We start from the raw sequence: 25,342 nt of genomic DNA, 5'->3' as shown, positions 1-25,342 counted from the left end.
CACTTGAAAGCATGACGCTTTCTCAGGATTCAGACTTTCAGAGCTTTGAAGTTAACCTCTCTCTCGATGTCAAAGGGTTATGAGGAGGAAAAACAGCAAACATTCCTTTGTTTTACAGAGCGAGGTGTCCACTTTTCACTCTAAGCTGTGCTTTATTTCTCAGTTGACAGAGTGGGCTGAGGCCAACCATGATTAAGCCGCGTGTCATGGTCAGTGCCACCCACCTGAAGATAATCACCGGCTCCTGGGGTGTGAATCAGTGTACAGAATCTCAGACGAGGCCAACTCAGCTAGGCGCTGATGTTGTTTCATTACCACCTGCGCTGTGGTGTGAACAGAAAAATCGCTTCCCTCTGGCTCCGACTGATTGCAGGTGGAAACAGTCCGAATTGCTGCGGATAGAAAAGCTGAAAGTCATATCACTCTTGTCAACCCCCCTCTACCATCCTTGGTATCTTAAAGACATGATTATGGCACTGATTTATCACTGGGCAGATGCAGGCGAGTAAGTTTCAACTGCTCACCAACTTTTTTGGAGCAGTGAGTGCATCTTAACAGTTGTGTTATTTGTTTTCCTCTGATCATGAAATCATCTGAACAAACTGAAACCAACAATAAATTCATCCTATGTGTTGTCTGTGTAGCCACAGCCTGATATAGGTTATACTTCTGAGCCATAGAGCACCACTGTTGTCCAAAAACTATTAAAGTGTGAGATGTACATGTAAGTATCATAAACATTTGTTTGCCACAGAGCTTATTTTCAGCAGTGATCCAAAATCCAATGGAAAAATCTCACAGGCTTTTTGACGAGGGAACCAGGGCGAAGCTAACTTCCATGTCTGCCTACAGAAAGACGTCATCCCTGAAGCACTCTATACACTCTCCAAAATGGCTCTTCCCAAGGGGCTGAGGTTCTACCCAGAACCATTTGCATCTGTAGGCAGCTTTTTGGAAGAAAGAACTCTTCAAGGATTGTTGAAACTCCTCAAATATTTAAACGTTTACCCATGTTTTAAACAGTATTTTAAATGTAGATGTATCTGGAATCCAAGAGAGATCTATGGGTAATGTAGTCAATGACTTTTTTTTACATCTCAGTTCTAGATGAAACCCTTGGAAAATAAAAGGGTTTTCTGTAGAAGCTCCTGGGTGGGTTCTTGTTTGCGCCCGTAGAAGGTGAAACCACTTCACCATAAAATACACTGCTTAAAAAAAATATAATGGAACATTTAAATCACACATCAGATCTTGATGAACAAATAATTCAAGTTGAAAATCTTTACTGATGTACATTGTGTAATTTGTCGAGAACAAAATGACGTAACAACGGTCAGTGGAAACCAAAATCGTCAACCCACTGAGGGCTGGATTCAAAATCACACTGAAAATCAAAGTAAAAAAGTGAAATCACAGGCTGATCCAACTTGTGTGAAGTTTATTACAGCAACTCATAATGTGACTCAGTAGTGTGTATGGCCCCCGCGTGCCTGTATGCACTCCTAACAACCTCTGGGTATGCTCCTGATGAGTCAGAGGATGGTGTCCTGGGGGATCTCCTTTATGGCATCAGTGAGCTCCTGGACAGTCTGTGGCAGTACTTGACTCTTTCAGGCCTGTCACATGTGCTCAGTGTGAACCTGCTCTCATCTGTCGAATGGCGAATCTGCCAGTTATGGTGTTCTCTGGTGAATGCCAGTTGAGCTGCACAGCGCTGGGCTGTGAGCACAGGTCCCCCTAGAGGATGTCGGGACATCGTGCCACCCTCATGCAGTCTGTTTCTGACAGTGTGGTCAGAAACATCCTCACACAAAGGAGCAGATACCAGTCCTGCTGCTGGGTTGATGCCCTTCTATGGCCCTGTCCAGCTCCTGGTATCTACTCCATGCTCCTAAGACTGTGCTGGGAGACATAGCAAACCTTCTTGCGACTACACGTATGGATGTGTCATCCTGGAGGAGCTGGACTACCTGTGCAGCCTGATTGGGCTGCAGGTCCCGCCTCATGCTACCAGTGGTGACAAGGACACTAGCAGAACACAAAACTAGAGAAGAATCAGTCAGGTAGGATAAGGAGAGAGCAACTGTCTGTGGACACATGTAAAACCAATACCTTTCTGGGGGTTGTCTTGCTTTTGCCTCTCCATTGCACCTGTTGTCACTTTGATTGGCACCAAAGCAGCTGAAACTGATTCACAATGACCTGTGCTTCCTAAATGGACAGATTGATATCCTTAAAGTTTAACTGACTTGGTGTTACACTGTGACCATTAAGGCCTAGTCCACACGGACCCGTGTACTTCTGAAACTTTTTTAGGTTCCACTTTCCAAAAAAAATTCATCCACACGAGTGGTGTGATAAAAAAAATACAATATCCACACGAAACCGCAAAACCCGTTACCAAGTGAATTAATACTAGGGCTGTACCCAAATATTCGGATATTCGAATATTTGTTTCTATGGGTAGGTATTCGTTATGAAAATTTGGTATTCGATGTTTGTTTTTTATTTTACGTATTTTTTTTATTTTTTTTTACATATTTTTTTGGTGCTAAATGCAGTCTTTTTGTTGTTGGTAAATGTAGGTTATCAATAAAAATCAAAACTTTTAAATTGCATTGTTAAAAATGTGAAAATATAGTATCCTACCAAATGAGCTTGTGCGCACGGCAGGCTTGAGCGCATCCGTCTGAGGCTGTGGATCAATGCCAAGTTTTACCACTTTATCACTATTCCCTCTAAGTTGTAGCTGTTTTTTCGTTACCTTTTGAATTTAATATGAATTATGGAACCGTTTTGTACAATAAATTATTGTTTAAAGTTTCTTCTTTCTTTTGGAGTGCATGACACAAGTGTGTTTTGAAAACGACCGCGGACTGTCACCTGCTCAACGCATCAGTACCTTTGGATGCCATGACATGTCGCTGCTGTGCAAAACTCAAAGTCTTTGAAAGGAGCTGAGCCTGGCGTAAAACTGGAGAGAGCAGGCAGCACGGCCGCAGCATGGCCACAGCACCCGCAGCCCCCTGACCTGGCCGGATCCAGAGCCTCCATTGACAGGCCCATTGCTGCTTTCGTGGTAGTGTCATTGGGGTAGCTAGCAACAGGAGCAGCCTCCTTCGTTGGTCATTAGGTTGAGCAGCTGGATATGCCATCACAAATAAAGTTAGCACCAGCATGTTTGTTTGGTCTGCCATTTCACTAGCTATTTACCGTCGCTCTGACGTCAAACAGTGGAGACAGGTAATAAAATACTGCGGTTATCCTATCTACATGCAACCGCTGGTACCGGAGTCTTCCAAAAACTTCACCCTGGACTCGCGGTTTCGGGGGCCCAAAAGTGCGGTTGCGTGTGGCCAAACAGCCAAATCGCATAGAATAATACATGGTTTCAGAAGTACACGGGTCTGTGTGGACTAGGCCTAAGTGTTACCTTAAATTTTGTGAGCAGTAGTTCTTTGTAGAACCTCCCATTGTGGGTTCTGGGTGAAACCTTTTACACATGGTTCTGGGTATAACCTTTTATGTTGGGTCTTAGGTAGATCCCACTGAAAGGGTTCCAGGTTGAACCTTTATTAAAGCCTCTACCAGGAGCCAAAAAGGGGTCCTCTATGGAGACAAGCTGAAGAACCTTATGTGGTTCTAGTGAGCACATTTATTTCTAGGAGTGTAGGACCTGAGAGGACCCATTTATCTTCCAGAGAGACAGAAAACTTCTGGAACAAGTTTCATGTTTTTGTTTAAATAAGCTGCCAAAAAGCAAATAATGGATGTCATGGGAACAGAGGTTGGAGCGGTGTTTCTGTGGGGTTGTTTTGGAGGTTTCTCTTTACACAGCTTTAAATACTGGCAGCAGGTTTTTCTGGAGAATTTGCACAACAGCACCAGAGCACTTTGGTAAAGTCTACAGTTTACTTTAATCATCATGGTCAACATCTGAAACAGTCATCCTCCTCATTTTCACCAACAATACAATAATGATAACCAGTGAAACCAAATATCTAATATCACCATCAACAGGTGGAAACAGCAGTCATCATCACCTGTCATCACATCACCACCGTCATCAGCTGTTTGTCAGCTTAGCCATCTGTAGCAGCAGCAGCAGCAGCAGCAGCAGCATCGAGCCAGTGGTTTAATAAATTAGGAAGTACATAACAAAACAGTTCAGGCAGTCAAGTCCGTCACCAAACCAAAATGAGGTATATTACACTCACTTCATTGTCACCCACCAACAACAGTTCAAACTAAATCATTTGCATGTGAAGCAGCACATTCTGTAACACTCAAACAAATACAGTGTCGTCATAAATTACATATCAAAAAGACACAAAAATACTTTTCACGTTGTCATTTATCTAAATCTGTCAACATATTATATTATTTAGCTTGTTTTTCACCAGTAACCATCATGTATGAGAAAAATAACTACTTTACTTCAGTGCAAAACATCAGCGATAAATTACCATAAGCAGAGTTAGGGTACAGGAATACAGATTCTAGATGACTGTGTGTTAATGAACAGAGGTGAATAAGGCAATGCTTGACTCTGTACTGTTCAAGATATTCATATGCCATTGTGAATGGAAAAACTCTAAACCATCATATGTTACAGAATTTAAGGCATCGGTTGTCTTGGAGTGTCATACAGTACTTTGCAATGCATCATATATCCAAGACAACCATTTCTCCTCGGTATGATCATACATTTTTAAAGGGACAGTACACCCCAAAATCAAAAACACATATTTGTCCTATTACCTGTAGTGCTGTTTATCAGTCTAGATTGTTTTGGCGTGAGTTTACGAGTATTGGAGATATCGACCGTAGAGATGTCTGCCTTCCCTCCAGTATAATGGAGCTAGATGGCACTCGACTTGTGGTGCTCAAAACGCCAAAAAACTACATTTGAAAAACTCAACAGCAATGTTTCTTTCAAGAAATCATGACCTGGTTACTCAAGATAATCCACAGACCTTGTTGTGAGCAGTTTCATGTTGGTATTATCTTCTTTCTACTTAACTACACCCACCAAATATATCACTGCGCAGAAGGAAGAGTGCATCCACTGCTAGCTCACCTAGTACCACTGAGCTAGCTAATGTTACAGCTCAGTCGAGGAGGACGTCATTAATGTTTACTTCTCAAGCATGAACGTCACACCCATGAGTAAACAGACACATCTTCGGCACAGTGATAATGTTTGGTGGGTATACTTCAGAAGAAAGAAAATAGTTGAGCTAGCCTCCTGTCCCAGAGTCCTGCATCAGGTTGTTTTGTTTTTTGTCTTTATTTTATTTCCAGGTTTGGTTCTGGGTAAAAAAGGACATGTAGTTGAATTTGTGGTATTGGATGATGAATATATTAAAACAAAATGACACTAATAATAATATTTTAATTAATGTTTTAAAGTTTTAATCCTCTGATTGCTGACTTTGCGTGTTGGCTCTGTCCTCTGTGTCAGCTTGAATATGAGAGCCGCTTCAGTCAGGTGCTTTACTGATAAGCACATTAACTGTTATGGCACGGTGGTGCAGTGGTCAGCATTGTCGCCTCACAAGGTGGGGGGTTCGAACCCCAGGGTTTGGGAGCACTTCAGTGTGGAGTTTGCATGTTCTCCCCATGTCAGCGTGGGTTTACTCCAGGTACTTCGGCTTCCTCCCACGGTCCAAAGACATGCAGGGTAACTGGTGACTCTAAATTGTCCGTAGGTGTGAATGCGAGTGTGAGTGGTTGTCTGTCTCTATGTGTCAGCCCTGTGATAGTCTGGTGACCTGTCCAGGACATACCTCGCCCCTCACCCAACGATAGCCGAGATAGGCTCCAGCCCCCCTGCGACCCCCAACAGGATAAGCGGCTGCGGAAAATGAATGAGTGATTATGATGGGATTAGTGGTTTTGGGTTTTGCATCAGTGGGTCAGGTTGGTTTGCAGATCTAATCAGTCATATGTCCAGGTGGCGGGGCAGGTGTGGTATTACACATTGTGTTTCCAGTTTGGGAGCGGGTCTTGAAAATCAGAACTGTGCATAACTCTATTTTGTCCATGAGTAGATGTACTCTTCCTTCCTCACAGTGATACAGTTGGTGGGTGTGGATTATCTTGAGTAACCAGGTCAGGATTTCTGGAGAGAGACATTGCTATTGAGTGTTCTAATGTATATATAAATATATATATTTTTTGGCACTTTGAGCACCACAAGCCGAGTGCCATCTACTTCCATTGTATTCCAGAGAAGACATCTCTACAGCCGATGTCTCCAGCACTCAGCAACTCATATCAAAACAGTCTAGATGGATAAATAGCACTACAGATAAGGGGAAGAATGATTTGGGGGTGAACTGTCCCTTTAAATGCCTGACCACAAAATAAAATATGTATCAATTAGTAATTACATAAATATTTTATCTATGTTTTCTTAAGGTTTCAGAAAAGAAATGATCTGCAGCTACTCATATTTGGCTCACTGGGCATTACTGATAGTTTTGGCACTGTGTGACACATACAGTATCTCACTGTTGGCCCCTGTTCTGTGTATATAAATCCATTAAAAACCTTTGCAATATTCTGTATCCTCCGTTTTCTGAACTAAGGCGCTGAAGCTCCTCTATCTTCTGTGTGTCAGCTCTATAACAAGTGGAGCCCAGTCGAAGCCCTCTGATACAGAGCTGCCTGTCTTCTGATACAGAACAGAAATGGATATAATAAGTACAACATGTAAGTGAGTCAGATAACACTTTGTCAGTCAAGAGGGCTTAGGTCTGCAAGAACTGCCTGTAGGGCCGATATATACAGAATATGTTTCTATTCAAGGTGAGAGCAAAAAGGTGCAGCCCAGTCTCTGGAAAAATGTTGACTTTGAACATTTCTGCAAACCACAGATACATTACATTTACACGTTTTATATGCATCATATAAACCTTTCTAAAATGACGTCGTGGATGAGTTGACTCTGTCATCAGAAGGTGGATGGGATGGTGAATGGCATGACACCTCGGTGAAACGTCTGCCAAGCTTAAGTCCACTGTTTGACACCAACAACAATAACAAAACCAGCTGTGATTTAGTGTTTCCAGTGACATTTTGCGCTCCAAATGTTGGTGTTTTTTAGTGACCTGTCACTGTTTTTCCAGCGGGGATAGTGGCTCAAAAAAACGTGTTTTTTTTTACCAAGGTATTGCTGCTTTTTCAAGGGAGATTATGCCCCCATAACTGGGCATTTTAACCCAAAACATGATCTTTTGCTAACCATTTCCAGATGGTTTTTGTGCCTGACCACGTGTCAACCACAGCGTTGAAACATAAAGTTACAACATATGAATCTTTAGTGAAAATTCAGTCAGGAAGACAATACTGTTTCTATGCTACAGCTGTAACTTTCGTCTTCACCCTGCCATTCTCTCCTTGCACGCATACTCATTCTCTATCTCTGGCTGTCAGTGTTCGGGGCTGTCAATCGAGTCATCAGCCGATCCACAATCAACCAATAGCACAGCGATACATCTTCTCCATCAGCCTATCATCTCATTGCTTATTTCAAATATGGTTCTTTTTCTGCTGCAGCCATGCGCACCCTCCATCTCCCCATCGTCGCCTAGTCTTCTCAGATGCAGCCGCTATGTGCCTCATCAGCCATCGACCAAAGTCATTGGCCACCACCACCTCCACCAGTGTCTAGACTCCATGGGGGGATTTATCTTGCTGCCACTCAGATGTCCCATGATCACAAATAATCTCCCTCAAATCTGTTAATCTGTACACTTATATTATGCATTAAACTTCATCTTTATTTCCTTCTTTTGTCTCTCCTGATTGAAATCCACTATAGAATAATGTACAAATGTAATGTATCTGTGGTTTGCAGAGACGTACAATGCCAACATCTATTCTGGTGATTGGGTTGGATATTGCCATCTTCTATAAACACCCATCTCTTTAAAAACAGACACGTTGATTGCCAAGTATCTTTCCTAAAAACACCGTAGATGAATCTTTAGCTTTTCATGGACGGCTGTCATTGCTATTCAATATCACATGATGTCAAAATAAAGACATCATACACATTTGCTTTTCCTGTCCATCTCCCTCAAATGTGTGAGAAAGCATGAGGCGGTCTCTACTCCTCTCTGTGAGCACAAAACCCGGCCAAGTACAGCTGATCACGCTCCACTTGACTAAACAACCTGAGGGGCACATGTCAGTCATGACAGCAAAGGCAGCCGGTTTGAAGGCCTATTTCTCCCATTAAAACTCCACTTGGCCGGGTCGGTAAGTCCTTCAGAAACGATGGCAATGTGAAACCCAGAAAAACACATAATCTTACTTTTTCCTTCGTTGACCGTTACACTACAAGGCAACGTACTACAAAAATAAAAGTACCTTAAAATTTGTTAAATCGGGAGCGTGTTTTACCCCATCAAGTCTGAAATAACCTGAGCCGAACTGTGCAGTGGCACCTTCTCTTCGTCTGCGATACAATTTGGGGACTGTCAAGTTTTGGTTAGGCTAGTTGTCAGTGCTACATACAGTGCCGGTGTATCACTTGCAAACACATTGCACAGACTAAAACAGACATACAGCCATTCCCTATCCTTTTATGTAAAGATAATATGAGTATATACTACAGTAATGTCTAACAAAAGCAATATCAGACTGAAAGCTACCCCGGTTAGAATAATGAGGCTATGAACTGGCCGTTCTTCTTGGGTGAGCACATCTGTGTCTCCAGGTGGATGTGAAATCTGCCGTTGCTCATTGTCCTCACAAGTTCACTGCACTCATCTGCTGTTCTGGGGACTCAGTATGCAAGCACAGTGGTATTCCTGCGCAGGGATTTGCCCTTGTCTATAGTCACTTTTTTTTTCTTTTTGGCATGTCAGACCAAATTTAAGCAGACGTGGACAGGAACAACCAATATTTGTTCTCTTCTTCGTGGACGATAAATCAGCCACATATTTTCCTGACAGTTGCCAGGTCGACCCTCAGACCGTATCAGCCTACTCCCTGTCACTCTGCGGCGGGTATGCTGTGGACTTGGTTCTCGTGCCCGCGCCCGGATGCGTTCAAGGAGCTACGCTTCAGCAGCCTGTTGATGATGTCAGCGCACGTCTTCTTGTACTGGTGTCGGAGCAGGGAGTACACGAAGGGGTCGCAGGCTGCCTTGCTGTAAGCTAAGCACTTGGAGACGATTCCCCAGTGGGGGTTGATAGGCACCGCTGGAAATAACTCCACGATCCTGCAGCCAAGCATAAAGAGAGGGTGGTGAGGGTGGGGAGGGGGAGCAGGGGGAAGGCAAGTCAACATGCTGGAAAAGGCATGCATGCCCTGAGCTTATTATGCAGAAATAATAATACATAATACATTTGCAAGACAGTGGGCCCCATGTACCAACGCTCTCGTAAATTTACCTTATATTATCTTAACAGGAGAAAAAAATGAGAAGTTCTTAACGTTCTTAAATGTGCTCTTATCCAGGCGTGCTAAATGATGAATCCTACTTGATCAGAAATTGGAGAAGCGTGGCCAAATGTTTGTTATTAGCATAGGTAACACCGCCTCAGTGCCATATAAGGGCAGGTATTGTGTCATGAGCATGACACATGACAAATAATTGGAAAGGTGCCACCAACTCCTACTCAGTGTACTAGAAAAATGTATAAATAAATTAATAAATCAGTAAGTAATAATAACAATAATAATAATAAAAGCAGCAAGTCTTCATATTTGAGAGGCTGGACCCATGAAAAAATATCAAAGAAAATACAAAATAATTTATTCAATTGAATAGTTCGTTTCAAATATAAAGTTTATTCATGGTTTTTCTAGTTTCTAGTAAAAAAAAAAAAGAAAAGAAAAAGCTGGAGCCATGAAATGTGTTTGCAGAAAAAAATCTTAAACATTTACCAAAATAGTTGCAAATTATTTTTCTAAACAACTGAATAATCATCTCAGCTGCTATTGCTATATTTTCATATGGTTTATGCGCAAAAATCTTTATTGTAAAGTAACTAGTAACTAAAATCATCAAATAAGTATAGTGGAGTAAAAAGTGCAATATTTTCTACGGGAATAAAGTGAAGTAAAAGCAAAAGGTGGCGTGAAATTAAAATACTCAAGTAAAGTAAAAGTACCTATAATTCCTACTTTAGTAAATGTAATACTATGTTACGTTCCACCTCTGATCAGCAGAGGGACACACGTTAATTAAAATTACAGTAGTTGGAATCAATGGACCAAGTATAGTAATATTTCCTAAAATATCTATTAAAACATTATTGAATTCTAATTATATGATATTCATGCATTTTTTATCCTCAAATTTCCTCAATTTTAAAACTTCTGATTTCTCATGTTGGACTAACAGTTTGTGTACAGTAAAAACGTACACTTGGGCAATGACTTCCGTGTCAGATACTGCCAAAAAAAGCTGTCCTTTCATGTCAGTATGATATGCAACTGGGTGCCATCAGTGTGTAACGGCGTTTGACAGTGTCAGGAGGGACTGCGGCCAGAAAACAACGTAAGTGAAGAGGTGAAAAGTGTGAGTGGGGCGGGTGGAAGAAGAGGTGGATGGTTCCAACAATCACCAACAGTCACGTGAAAGGCCAGTGTCTGCTTCCCATATTATCCCATATTCCCAAACGTAAAGCCAAACCCTGTGATTTTTGTTATACTCACTTTGTTGTACTGACATAGTACATTTATTTTGAAAGAGACTGTATGCAAACTGTACATCTCCTGTGAAAACGGAAGTGTATTTTGAAAAGACATAAAGCATGTAAAAGGCTAAAGATGACACGGTGTCCCAGAATGTCGACAACCAACGCACCCAGGGTACCTTGCACGTCGTATGTAGACGTGGAAAGTCCATGACCTAGCGGCACTATGTCACAAGGTCAGAGTGACAATGTGTTACAAAACCTGGATTGTTTTTTCTTATCTTAGTAAGAGCGTTCTCAACTACTCATCAGATTTTCTTTTAACTATGAGAAGGGCAAATTTAAGAAAATCCCAGAAATCAATAGGTATTAAAAATATATGTGAATAAAAATAAGAGATTTTTTTGTATATAGCTTCCTGCATGTTGCCTATAACTTATTATATTTTATTGCTGGGAGCAGGGTGCTTCTTTACTACTGCAGTTACGTAAAGACCTAGTGTTTATTTCCATACAGAGCCATCTAAGTAAGCGCTTAGTCTGTCTTAAGTTATTAAAATGTAGGCAGCTGTGTGTAAATTCACAGCGAGTGCCTACTTTTCATCTCATTTCTCATTTACTGCCAGCAGCATTTCATGTGAGAAAAGGCAAAAGCAGAACCACCGGAAAAATAAAACAGATCTGTCTTAGCAATAATAAGCGTCTGGAAACGAGCCAGTCAACTAGTGTTATTTAATACAGTATTCAACTGAGGGCCGGCCAGCGAACAATAAAGCACTGTGAGTTCTTGGGGGAAAGTACTGTTCTGTATTTCTAATACTGTATGTCTGATTTAAAGAACCTGAAGGCTGTTGTTTGCACCTCACAATGATCTCAGCCGTGCTCATGAAGACATAAAATTGGTGCTTTCATGCTAATTTTTGTGAAGTGTGAAAACATTTTACCATACGTTGTGTCATAAAAGGCATTTAAAAAAAAAAACGCTGATCCTCTTGTCTTGCACTCTGTATGATTACTCTGTCCACAATCAAGCTCTGTCAGCACATTAACACCGGCCTCACATGGGCCAGTCGCCATCACTGGCATTTGCCCACACACTGCGCAGCACCGGAGCGAACAGGAGGTTAAGTCAGCTGCCACAGTGCACAGCGGGGCTTTTACTATACACATGATGACCCTGACAACAAATGAGCATCAGAGAGGCAGCCGAGGAGCTTTTAGCGTAATATATTCAGATGAGTAAACTGCCATTTGCAGAATGAGAGCATGTACTGTGCCGCTGTGGTCATTCATTACCCACAGTTTACTGAAAACACAATAAAACAACAATAAAACACTGAATATTTAACTTTACTTATGACAACCTGCTTTCATTTCAGAAACAACTTCCTCCATTTTTTTAATTAGAGATGTTATTGGGCAATATTTACTATATAAAGTCATTTCATATCCTACCACACAGTCATCTAATCTCCATCTTCATCACCTCAACAGTTTATGAGCAGAGGTGAATTTTAATTAAGATGTAGGGGTACTAAATTATGGAACCCATTTCTCATTAAAGTGATATTTTAAAGGGTCAAGCCACTTAGATTATGAAGCAAATAATCCGTGCTACATACTTATACTATGCATTTTTTGGTGTATATTTTGTCCCCACTGGAAAAGACAAGACAATAAAGTATACTCAAACTCAGACGTTGTAGGCGGTACAGTTTCCTACGAAAAGTGGAAAATGGGTACATATCCAACGTAATCATGCGCTAGTAATTCATGTATAACCCATATTCAGATTCAGATTTTTTTGTTTGTCATTCTAATGCTCCACAAAAAAGTGTTTCAAACATGCCACCAATTGATTATATCCTTGTGAGACCCTGTGTCCTCACATGAGGACATCTCATTTTGGGTTTACTTGACCTTATACTTCATTCCACTTAACTTAGACCTGTTGTCCACGTTCGAGGACAAGTTTTTGGCCCATCCAGTGGCCTTGGCACAGCGCAGAGAAGACGATCAACCTTGACAAGGTTTCTGTCGGTGAACACATGAAAGGATGATTTGCACAACACACTAATCCATGTAAAAACAAGATGGCAGCCATCTCTGCCAAGTCAGTCTGCAGCCAACCCGATACAAAAGTGGACAAGGTCCAAAACCTGATCACATTTTATGGTTGAAACTTGTTTATTTATGATCAATAATGTTTGTAGTTTGATAAAGCATATAAATGTGACTAATTTTTGGGGCATCGGTAGTGTAGTGGATAGTGCTGACGCCCCATGTACAGAGGCGATGCCTTGCTGCGGCGGTCGCAGGTTCGATTCCAGCTCGCAACCATTTGCTGCATGTCACCGCCCCACTCTCTCTCTCACCCCATTTCACTCTGTCCTGTACATTAAAGGCAAAAGCCTAAAAAATAATCTTTAAAAATGTGACTAATTTTAGTAACAGGAACAAGCTAAGACACTGTTAATTAGGAAGCACTCGTTTGAGGACACTGGGACTTAATTACCATAGACAGTGTTTAGTTTTCACTCTGGGGTTTGAACCAGGAAATTTCTTGCTGTGAGGTGACAATGCTAACCACTGCATCACTGTGCCGCTCTAATACACTAACAGCGAGGAGAAATTAAAATTACATACGAAACAAAATTTCAGGTCACATGAACAATGCGCTGATGGGAGCAAAGAATGAAGCGGTTAGCATAGGGAGGGAGGTTGGGGAGGTGGATGGGTCTCAAGATACAGGACTTTCCCCCAGGAGACTGGTGCTCAGGACAGTGTGAGCGAACTTTTAGTGATTTTACGATACGTCCTCACCATGTTTTTTTCTAAACCTAACCTCTGTAACTTCAAATTAAATATGCAACTTTATGTTAAGTGTGTAACATCATACATGGGGCGCTAACTCATAGGATATCATACGAACCATTGTGTGAGGATGGAGTGCTTTTTCCCCCCATTTACGGCAGCTATATGCAATATTTTTCAAGCCAGTTTAGATAATAGGATGCCTGAAAATCTGGCTTCATTTGGGAAATACATGAGAAATTAAGAAAGATTTAAGAAGATTTAAGAAAAAAATCATCCTTCAGAGCCTACATCCAGTCTTGTCTTCATCAGTTTAAAACCATGACACAACAAATGCTGAGGATGACTCATTTTAGCTCCTGCCACCTAACAAGAGGCAGGAATTGTCTGATGATGCTATTTTTAGTTACATAACACAGGTAGGGTGGGAATTAATTTGGATTAAACAACGTCACAAGTTGACAGAATAAATATTTAGCTGACAAATGTGCTACATTTAAATCTCTGGGTTCAAACCAGACAATATTCGGATTAAACAGTCAATTTCTTAGACTGCTCTTGTTTGATATTCTCCCACAATGCAATGCCAAAAGGAAATGGAAGACCTTCTCATAGTCCTAAAATAACTAAAATGAACTGCGGATGTTAAACTTACAGTCATCTTTCACAGTTGCAGTTCAGTGGATGTCTGATGTTGCACATTTTGGGTCACTTCCTGTTGGTATAAAGCACTTAAGTATATTTATATTTTTGCATACTCACTTTGATGATTAGTATTTGGTACACACTGCATAGCATCAGCATGTACACAGCTCCTGATATCAACATACTTAATCATAACATAATAAAAGGAAATTAGGTCAGTTGTTCAACAGACAATGATGTTATAAGGCCTCAAAAATCTTTTTCCGAAATAGTTACTCTCTGTTTTCTGGGAGCTGTTTTACGACCATCCACTGTGTATATATTGTCAATATTCAGGTGGTATGTAGTGCTGTCTTTGGGCAACACTCAAAGAAATTATTTGGTCTATTATCAGGTTTAAAAACTAAACTAAGTCATGTAATTCTAACATAAACAAAAAAAGTAACATTTATGTAATAAACTAAAATAAAAACTGAGATGAATAGACTGAGTTTTTGTATAAGTCTAGGCTCTGTATACACTATAAATAAAAAGTGTATGTAGTGTATAGAAACTTTATATATTTTTATTTTTATCAAACATCTATGTTTTGTCATATTTTAATGCTTATTTATCACCCTTTCCTTTTTTCTCTTGCTTCTGACCTTTGAGCTGCTGTAATGTGGGAATTTCCCTGGTCAGGGATTAATAAAGTCTAACGGTATCATATTGCATCGTATCACATCATTTGGTATCATCTCGTCTATTCTTGTCTTATCTTATTGTACCTTATCTTATCTTGTCTATTCTTATCTTATTTTATCTTGTCTTATCTTGTTTTATCTTACCTTATCCTGTCTTGTCTTGTCTTAACTTGTCTTATCCTGTCTTATCTTGTCTTGTCTATTCTTATCTTATCTTATTCTGTCTTGTCTTGTTTTAACTTGTCTTAACCTGTCTTATCTTGTCTTGTCTATTCTTGTCTTGTCTTATCTTATCCTGTCTTGTCTTGTCTTATCCTGTCTTGTCTTATCTTAACTTGTCTTATCCTGTCTTGTCTTATCTTATCCTGTTTTGTCTTGTCTTACCTTATCTTATCCTGTCTTGTCTTAACTTGTCTTATCTTATCCTGTCTTAACTTGTCTTATCCTGCCTTATCTTGTCTTGTCTATTCTTGTCTTATCTTATCCTGTCTTGTCTTGTCTTAACTTGTCTTATCTTATCTTGTCTTGTCTTAACTTGTCTTATCTTATTCTGTCTTGTCTTGTCTTATCCTGTCTTATCTTGGCTTGTCTATTCTTGTCTTGTCTTATCTTATCCTGTCTTGTCTTGTCTTAACTTGTCTTATCTTATCTTATCTTATCCTGTCTTGTCTTGTCTTAACTTGTCTTATCCTGTCTAACCTTGTCTTGTCTTGTCTTGTCTTGTCTTAACTTGTCTTATCCTGTCTTGTCTTATCTTGTCTGTTCTTATTTTATCTTGTCTTACATTGCTTTGTTTTATCTTATCTTATCCTGTCTTGTCTTTTCTATTCTTGTCTTATCTTATTTTATCCCGTCTTGTCTTGTCTTGTCTTATCTTATCTAATCTTGTCTTATCCTTTCTTGTCTTATCTTCAATTCAATTCAATTTTATTTATAAAGCCCAATATGACAAATCACAATTTGCCTCACAGGGCTTTACAGCATACGACATCCCTCTGTCCTTATGACCCTCGCAGCGGATAAGGAAAAACTCCCCAAAAAAACCCCTTTAACGAGGAAAAAAAACGGTAGAAACCTCAGGAAGAGCAACTGAGGAGGGATCCCTCTTCCAGGACGGACAGACGTGCAATAGATGTCGTACAGAACAGATCAGCATAATAAATTAACAGTAATCCGCATGACACAATGAGACAGAGAGAGAGAGGGAGAGAGAGAGAGAGAGAGAGAGAGAGAGAGAGAGAGAGAGAGAGAGAGAGATGCAGGTAATGACAGTAGCTTACAACAACAATATTGAAAGTAATAATATTATAGCTATAGTTCTGGCTACTGTGGTACAATATGTGGAAAGTATGTATTAATATCTGGCAGTATACTTGTGTGACAATAGTCATATGTGTATAATAACAGTAGAAGTATGACTAATGACTAATGATGGCAGCAGCAGCAGGAGGCATCTGGCAGGACCACGGCAGCAGCACAACCACACACGTCACGCTGTCCAGGCACCGCTGTGATATGAGTTAATCTGAGAGACAGTGGAGCACAAAGGCTCCGGAGAAGAAGCCGAGTTAGTGACATCCAGAATGGCCGAGTTAGTGACATCCAGAATGGCCGAGTTAGCAAGATGCAGTAATAGGATACGAGAGAGAGAAGGAGAGAAGGTGCCCAGTGTATTATAGGGGGGACTAGGCCTAAGTCAGCCTAACTAGGGGCTGGTACAGGGCAAGCCTGAGCCAGCCCTAACTATAAGCTTTATCAAAGAAGAAAGTCTTAAGTCTAGTCTTAAATGTGGAGACGGTGTCTGCCTCCCGGACTGTAACAGGAAGATGATTCTACAGGAGAGGAGCCTGATAGCTGAAGGCTCTAGCTCCTGATCTACTTTTGGAGACTTTAGGGACCACGAGTAACCCTGCGTTCTCAGAGCGCAGTGTTCTGGTGGGATAATATGGCACTATGAGCTCTCTAAGATATGACGGAGCTTGACCTTTTAGAGCTTTATAAGTTAACAGTAGGATTTTAAATTCAATTCTGGATTTTACAGGGAGCCAGTGCAGAGAAATATGCTCTCGTTTCTTAGTTCCTGTTAGTACACGTGCTGCTGCATTCTGAATTAGCTGGAGAGTTTTTAAGGACTTACTACAGCTACCTGATAATAGAGAGTTACAGTAATCCAGCCTTGAGGTAACAAAAGCGTGGACCAATTTTTCTGCATCTTTTCGGGTCAGGATAGGCCTAATTTTCGCAATATTACGCAGATGAAAAAATGCAGTCCGTGAGGTTTGTTTTAAATGAGAATTAAAAGACAAATCTTGATCAAATATTACTCCGAGGTTTCTTACGGTAGTGCTAGAGGCCAGAGAAATGCCATCTAGAGAAACTATGTCATTAGATAAAGAGTCTCTGAGTTGTTTGGGGCCAAGAACAATAACTTCAGTTTTGTCTGAATTTAACATCAGGAAATTGGTGCTCATCCAAGTTTTTATGTCTTTAAGGCAGTTATGGAGTTTAGTTAATTGATTACTTTCTTCTGGCTTCATGGATAAATACAACTGTGTATCATCCACATAACAATGGAAATTTATAGAGTGATTTCTAATGATGTTACCTAAAGGAAGCATATATAGAGTAAATAGGATTGGTCCGAGCACAGAACCTTGCGGAACTCCAAAACAAACTTTGGTACGTAAGGATGATTCATTATGAATGTCAACAAACTGAAAATGATCAGATAAATAAGATTTAAACCAGCTCAGTGCAGAACCTTTTAGGCCAATTAAGTGATCCAGTCTCTGCAGTAGAATTTGATGGTCAATTGTGTCAAACGCTGCACTAAGATCTAATAAAACAAGTACAGAGACAAGTCCTTTGACTGAAGCAATCAGAAGGTCATTTGTAATTTTAACTAGTGCTGTCTCAGTGCTATGATGCACTCTAAATCCTGACTGAAATTCCTCAAATAAATTATTATCATGGAGAAAATCACACAGCTGGTCTGTGACTACTTTCTCAAGGATCTTGTCTTGTCTATTATTGTCTTATCTTGTCTATTCTTGTCTTGTCTTATTTTATCTTATCTTGTCATGTCTTATCTTAACATGCCTTATCCTGTCTTGACTAATCTCATAACTATAGCTCATAAAATGTACCTAATTTATTTTAATAAACTTTATGTTATTACTATTTGAATGATTTTCCCCGTTAAAGTTTTTTTTGTCTTTGTTTTTTTTGAGGAATTATTCCTTATGCACTGTGAGGGTTCAAGGACAGACGGATGTCGTATGCTATACAGCCCTCTGAGGCAAACTGTGATTTATGATATTGGGCTTTATAAATAAAATTCAATTGAATTGAAATTCTATGTATTTTAAATATGTTGTGTTATGTTTTAAATATACCTCCTTTATAGTCACCCATAACGGGGGTGACAATAGTTTCTTTTGAGATGCTTACAGCATTAGAAAAACTTTATTTAATTTTGCTTTTTTGTCATGTAATCTGATCTGTTTACAGTGGAGGTGATGACTCTCCATTATTGGGTTTCTTTCTTCTCCCTGCACATTATATTTTTGTATATTTGTCATGTCCTTTATGTGATTTTAATGTACAGTTTCATTTGAGTTTCCTCTCACATGTCCACTACATCACTTACGTGTCTCACACCCTATGCCTCATGTGACATCCTCTCTATGTCCGGTGATTGATGCGACTGGATTCCACCTAACTAACTGATGCACCCGACGAACTTGAGGAGAAAAGTGCTAATGCAGCAGCAACAGCAGAGCAGAGGCATATTACTTATCACAAGGTCAGCCAATCTCATCTTCCAACTCTGGCCACTGTGGAGAGTAAGCAGAGGAGGAGGTGGTGGTGGTGGTAGGGGGGTGGGAGGGTTGACAGCAGAGGAGGGAGCTTTGGGGGATACCAGCAGAACAAAAGGGCTGCGTACACCGCAGTGTACCAGCGTGGCAGCCATCTCCCGCCTGCATGGTGTCTCTCACCTTGTGATCACATAGGGAGCGAAGCAGAGCATGAAGGTGCCGATGAAGGTGCTGATCTTCCTCGTGGCTCTCTGCCGTCTCCTCTTCTGCTCCTCCAGGCAACGCTGGCGAACACTGGGAACACAGAGTGGGTTTATAAAGACCAGACAGTCTCTCCAGATATCTCACAAAAGACAGCGAGGAGTGGGTGCCTTGAAGGGGTTAAATACAGGAGGCTGCGCTGAGGCAAAATAATTAAAAGCCACTGATGTAACCCAGAGTGACCCAAAGTCCCCACTTCAAGAATTACAATCTCAACTCTAAATGTGTGTGTGTGTGACTTTGTGTCTGGTGCTGGTGGGCTGTGATTTCATGATGACAAGGGCATAGGCTTTGTATCAACATTTGGAGGGATACATATAAAAAGCCAATCTCATCTTTGGGGGTTCTCCACTAGAAAACTGTGAGCATCAAACACTTGATTTCCTGCATTCTGGTGAATTTTCATGCACCAATTTACGGTGTAAATGTCTTTAATCTCGTCAAAATAAAAGTCTTTTACTACATTTATTTTTTGATAGCTTTGTTGCATATGACGTCATACATCGGTGCGCTGTCCAGATGGAGGGCGGACAACTGGAGGCAAAGACTACCAACACTACACAAATGCCTATGATTTGTGCTAATTAAAGCTGCTCCAATCAATCAACTTGGGAAGAAAATAAGGGCCATTTTAAGTCCTGAAAATAGGAGGACATAAAGGGAAGGAAAAAAATCTCACTGAGGGACAGCAGCAGTTGTGGATCAAAAACCTTCATCTTTGGTCTGAAGGAGCAGAGTCAACTAAATATCAAACATGTTGAGTTGGATGCAATTACAATGTGCTGTGACAACTTCTCCATGTTTTTAGCCACGACCCAGATAGGATTATTAGGATTATTTTTTGGCTTTTTGCCTCTATTGAATAGGACAGTCTAAGTGTGAAGGAGGGAGAGTAAGGGGGATGACACGCAGCAAGGGGCTGGAGACCAGAATCAAACCTGCTGTCACTAGAGCAAGGGCATCGCCTTTCATATATGGGCTGCCTGCTCTATCCACTAAGCCACCAGGTGCTCCATGACCCAGATTTTTAACAACCCAATCTTGCTCTTAAATCGCCAAAATCCGTTAATTCGGCAGTGACCTACGGTGTCCATTAACATCGGCTTGATATTCAGCCGGTCGCTGTTATCTGTTATAGGTTAACGGCATCAGGGGTAACAAGGGCGGGACAAGAACCAAAGTTAAGGCAGCTAAAGTCCTAGTAGGGTGGGCAGGAGTGGTGATGGATGGGTCCAACAAACACCGACCCTCACCCGGAAGAGCGGTGTTTGCGTCCTGTAAGATTATAAAACCAAACCCTGTTCTTTTTTACTAAACCTGACCACTTCCTTTTGTTGTCTTAAACTAACCATGTGTTTTTGTTGCCTGAACCTAACCGCGTGTGTTAGCTGTTGGAGGAAATAAAAATGTCAATTTGCAGTGTTGTACTGATGTAGTGCTTTTATTTTGAAAGAGACTGTATGTAAACAGTAAATTTCCTGTGAAAACAAAAGTGTACTTTGAAAGAAGACAATGCATATAACAGGCATGAGTTGACTCGGCGTCCCAGAACATCCACAACCAACACGCCCAGGGTACCTTGCACATCCATGACCAAACGTTGATATGTGACGAGGTCGGAGTGAGTGTTGTTTTTAACTGTGTTTCACCAGACCTTTGGGAACGGTTCACCTAGCCGGTAGAAAATAGTAGCTAAAGTCAGCTAATGTTAGCTAGTAATGTTGACCTGACAGCGGTGCATCCACGTACAGAGCTAAAAGACAGTTCTACTCAAGCACATTTACTCACCCAGCTGAAAACAAGGCAGCAGTTGTTTCAATCGTGGACCCAACTGGATACAAAATACTTATAGTCCACTGGACTCTTGTACGCTTTTGTAAGCTTGCCGTGTAACTTTAGTAACTTTAGGAGGTCTGGAGGACGAGGTGATTTGTAACAACAATTGTGTCCACAAAATCTATTTTCTGTTTTTTAATTTTCTGACAATACCTGCTGCCTGCAGGTTCTCCGAACTTTTATGTACTCACTTTCCATCATATACAAAACACATAGTATGGGGACCGCTCACTTCCTGCCGCCCATCTGAATTTAACGTTACAATAGTCACGTGATTGCTAGTCTCCATATACAGACTCTACATTCAGTGAATGTAGAGTCTGTAGGCAAACCCCGGAGATCTTGCCTCCGGAAGAAGAGCGGAAGAGCCCTGATTTCCGGTTGTAGGCTGTTTGTAGTCCGCGTGATACTGACCAATCACGTTTGAGCCGGCTGCAGTTGTTGCCAAGTTAAACGGTCCGTGCGGTGAACTAACGAGGCGGAACATAATTGGCGTCACTGCAAACTCTGAATCCATCGCAATGGTTCAGCATATTTACTTATATATAAACAGAAGTCAGTAACGGAAATTCGCCTCCTCTGACCAAATCAAACCGGAATGCCAAAAAATCAGGGGTCTGCCCCCAGAGGCTGTATCGCCGTCTGCCGAAAGTCAGACGCCAAATACAGCCGATGGGTTCTGAGAATGTGTGATTGCAAACAAGCTAATGGAGGGGACAAATTCACATGTTTTAAATCAGTGGTTCCCAACTCAATGGGTCGTGGGCCCATTCTGAATGGACTGCAAGTGACTCGTGAAAGTGTCAAGTCTGTAAAAACCACACGTTATTTTGAAGTATAGTGAATTTCCAGCACAAGCTTTTATTTTGAAGTGCTGTTTTCTGTTGTAGAGCGAATAAAAGACGGACAGCTACTTAACGGAGACAGCAAACTAACTCGACGACAGTATGACGCTGAATATATTAAAGTGTGTGGACCTTGAACTAATGACTGAGGAGCAATTTGGACCCCGTGGGTGGACCAGTTGGGAACCACTGTTCTAAATATTGATGGGGACGTGTCCCCTCGGTCCCCCCTGCAATCTACACCCATGCATGATGACACACTGCTTCAAGTAATATTTAATGAAACAGAGGTCGTCAGTGTGAGTAAAAAGAGGCACGAGTTAGAACACCAGCATTATTGTACAGTATGTAACCAAACTCACACTGCTGGATCTCTCTCCCTCTCTCACACACACACACACACACACACACACACACACACAGGCAGAGTACAGCAATCACTCTGGATGGCATTTCAATAGAATCAAATTTTGCATCCCCTCTGAATACTGATGACACAATTCAGATGTCAGGGCAGAGACGGCGGAGCATCATTAACTGTACTGTTGTACAATATGAAATGGGATGATGGCTCCAGCTACGATAACTGCCTCCAGTTTTTTCCTCCTTTTTTGATCAGAGGGGTGATTTGTACAGTTTGTTCTTTTCTTATAGGCGGTCTCCTCTGACTGAGTAATGTCTGTATTTTCTTGCCAAATGTGAGGCTAAAGCAAGGGTTTTTGTCTCAGTTCTGGGGGAGAAACATTTGATTTTGTACACTCTGGTGTATTTGTAAGGATTAGTTTGTGGTGTAAGTGTCTTAAATTTTATTTTTAAAAGTTCTCTGCTACTCTCATGTTTTATTGGGGGGGTTTATTGGACCTGCCCCCAGTACCCCCCCCTGAAATCTGCACCCATGGCCTTCAGGGCAGTGAGAGGTGCTTGGATGCAGGAGTGACACAAACAGGGATAGTAAGTTAAAGGAGCTCACCTGGGGTGTATATCCACCAGCAGCACTAAAGTTTGCATTGTGATAACGTCGATCCTCTTACAGTGAAACCTCGCCACTTTAAGCACTTTGAGGTATGTGACACACAGCACTATAAAAGACAGGAGAAAGGTGAAGGAGTGGAAAAAGACGGTGAAGATAACAAACTGGGTCCGACTGCTCGCCCTCGGGTTGGACAGGGTGCAGGACGCGTAAAGCCGGTGGTATCCCACCCAGGAGAGGCAGGTGGCCACCGTGGAGAAGGACATGGAGTGCGCCCACGTGTACCCGAGCACAAACGCCGCGTCCTTGTGGCGCATTTTGGAGTGGTACCTCAGTGGGAACACCACCGCGATCCACCTGTCGATGCTCAGCGCTGCCATGCTCAGCATCGAGTTGGTGGACAGGAAGGTTTCCAGGAAGCCCACGATCTGGCAGAAGCCGTCCCCTCCCGGCTGAGCCTTGCTGACAAGTCCCACCAAAGTGAGTGGCATGTTGGCCACGGTCAGCAACAAGTTGCAGAAGGTGAGGTTGAGATTGAACAGACCGGGCACCTGCTTGCGGATCTCCGGGTTGTACAGAAAGCAGATCAGCACCAGGATGTTGGACAGCAACGACACTATGATAATCACAACCACCAACACGGAGAGAATCACCTCCGCAGTGTCCATCCTGTGTCCAACTCACTTATCTCCACTTTTTGTGCGCATATCCAGTCTTTGTTGTGCAGCTGCAAAATGGCATTAATCACCCATAACCGCGTCCACGCATCCCCAGATCTCTCCACCGGCGGAGTTCCCCTCTTTTCTCCTCTCCACTACATTTCCTCGAGCCAGCAAAGATGATCCGGCATGATAAGAAGTATGTTTAAGGATTCGTATAAGACGATATTCCCCCTTTTTCTCCCCCTATAAACTACAGGAAACCAGCTCCCGTGCCAAAGCTGCTCTATTCTGGCACTGCGTCTTGCAGTGGGGTTTTGTCGTCCTGTGATGCGCTCTCGAGGCATCACCCCTCCGCACACACTGCACAGTGTGTGGGCTACTTGATCTCTCCCCCGTCTCCTCAGAAACAGTAAAACACAAAGGACATTAATAACAGTGAAGTGGGGATTCCTGCTAGAAAAAGAGATTCCTCAGAGAGTTTCCTTCCTGTCACATTATCCAAATTTACGCATGCAGAAAAAATGTTCTAACTAAAAATGACACATCTGATGTGAGTATAGTTTGTTCTTTTTTTACTTGGACAAAAATATGCAATCTAAATTGAATATGCATGCCATTTTATGATGTATTCAAGGTGTCTTTTCTCATTTAAAGTCTCTTAGATGTCTTGGAGACCTGGCTATGGAGGCAGCAGTGTCATAAAACAAAACAGACAACACATTAATGTAAAGACAACTGTCACTCAATATCCTGTCAAGCAAGGGCGTAGGTTTTGTTTCAGCTTTCCAAAGGGGGAGGGGGCACACATATGTAATCTCTGCAGCAAAATCTGAGCATGGATCACTTACTTTCCTGCATAGTAGTGAATTTTTATGCACATTTTTGTTTATAGAATTCAAATTTTTATTGATTTTGGTTACGACAGTTCGACACATTAAATGAGACGTTCAATTTTGGCAAACAAAAATAGAAATACAATACCAACAGGGTAATAGAGAGAGCCCAGTCCCAGTATGCCAAAAAAAACAATGAAAATAACAAGTTTGAATGAATAAACACATTCAAATTAATAGTGATAATAATTTAAAGAAAAAGAATAAATACAAAAAACAGGCAGGGCAAGACAAAACAAAAATCACACTTCCAGACCCACTCATTTTGTCAAAATAAAAGTCTTCATAGTCTTCATTGAGGGGGTGTTCACCATAACATGAATTCATGATTGCTTCGGACCATCATTTCATTCCCCCACCATGCTCTACTCAAATATCTTTAAGTCTGCCTCATCAAATTGATGAGGAGCAACATCCTCCATTTCCCTGGAAGCCCAGCTGATGACCCCACACTCCGCTGCCCCTCTGGACCTAAATGTGGAGAATCTTTCCTCTGGGATTCATCGCTGTGTGCTGCGGCACGTGAGCCACTGAGGCACTGGAGCAGAGGTGGTGGTTGTGGTTGCAGTGAGGGGAAGTGGGGCGGGGGGCGGGGGGTGCCAGAGTGAGAGTGTGTGGGCGGAAAGAGTTATCGTTACTGCAACATGCATGCACATTGTATTTGACTGTGGAGATGTGATACTACGCAGGGCCACCGTGTTCTCTTCCTTCTCTCCTGGGTGACAAAAGGTGAAAAAAAGAAGACATTTTCCTTGAAAGAGACTCATTAAAATGCCATTCTGTAATGGTGTCTGTGGAGTATAGGGGCTGATGTTAGCTCCCGATGCAAAGAGAAGGCGGCTGCAGGGGAAGGACAAAAAACCCCTGCCAGCTGGGTGTTATTTGAGCTGAAATGCAGCCCCATTCTAGCGATGATGGATGCCTCTCCAGCATTATACTTGCACATGTGATGGGGCAGTCAGCCTTTGGAGAATGGCATACTCTGAGCGCTGTCATGCAACTGCTTGTGCATCTCGCTCCTGTCAGTTCAGGGGCCTTATCAGCATGGAGCCACCGGTTGATCTCAGGCACAAGAGCAGCTTTTCGTAGGCATCCCCTTAACTATTCTTTTCATAATTAAATGCCAGCTCCAGAGACAATAATGTTTGTGAAAGAAGTCATTGTAAAAATACAGTTTTGAGGGGACTGAGTGATACAGATGGAGATTTAATGTGCACGGGTGAGAGGATTGTGATGGATGTTTTTCTTTTTTAAAAAA

General features: G+C 41.6%; 1 protein-coding gene across 1 annotated transcript; it reads right to left on the bottom strand.

Annotated features, from left to right (window-relative positions):
• Nucleotides 1–3,893: 3,893 nt before the first annotated feature.
• On the bottom strand, nucleotides 3,894–23,534 carry LOC117247256 (G-protein coupled receptor 26-like). Its single transcript, XM_033611664.2, has 3 exons — nucleotides 22,530–23,534; nucleotides 18,798–18,911; nucleotides 3,894–9,235 (listed from the first exon to the last, which is right to left on the bottom strand). The coding sequence occupies exons 1-3, from the start codon at nucleotides 23,195–23,197 to the stop codon at nucleotides 9,007–9,009; spliced, it is 1,011 nt and encodes a 336-aa protein (XP_033467555.1). The 5' UTR covers nucleotides 23,198–23,534; the 3' UTR covers nucleotides 3,894–9,006.
• Nucleotides 23,535–25,342: the final 1,808 nt, after the last annotated feature.

Source organism: Epinephelus lanceolatus, chromosome 21 (genome assembly GCF_041903045.1).
Source record: "Epinephelus lanceolatus isolate andai-2023 chromosome 21, ASM4190304v1, whole genome shotgun sequence".
Lineage (NCBI taxonomy): Eukaryota > Metazoa > Chordata > Actinopteri > Perciformes > Serranidae > Epinephelus > Epinephelus lanceolatus.
This window is presented reverse-complemented; position numbering and strand designations above follow the sequence as displayed.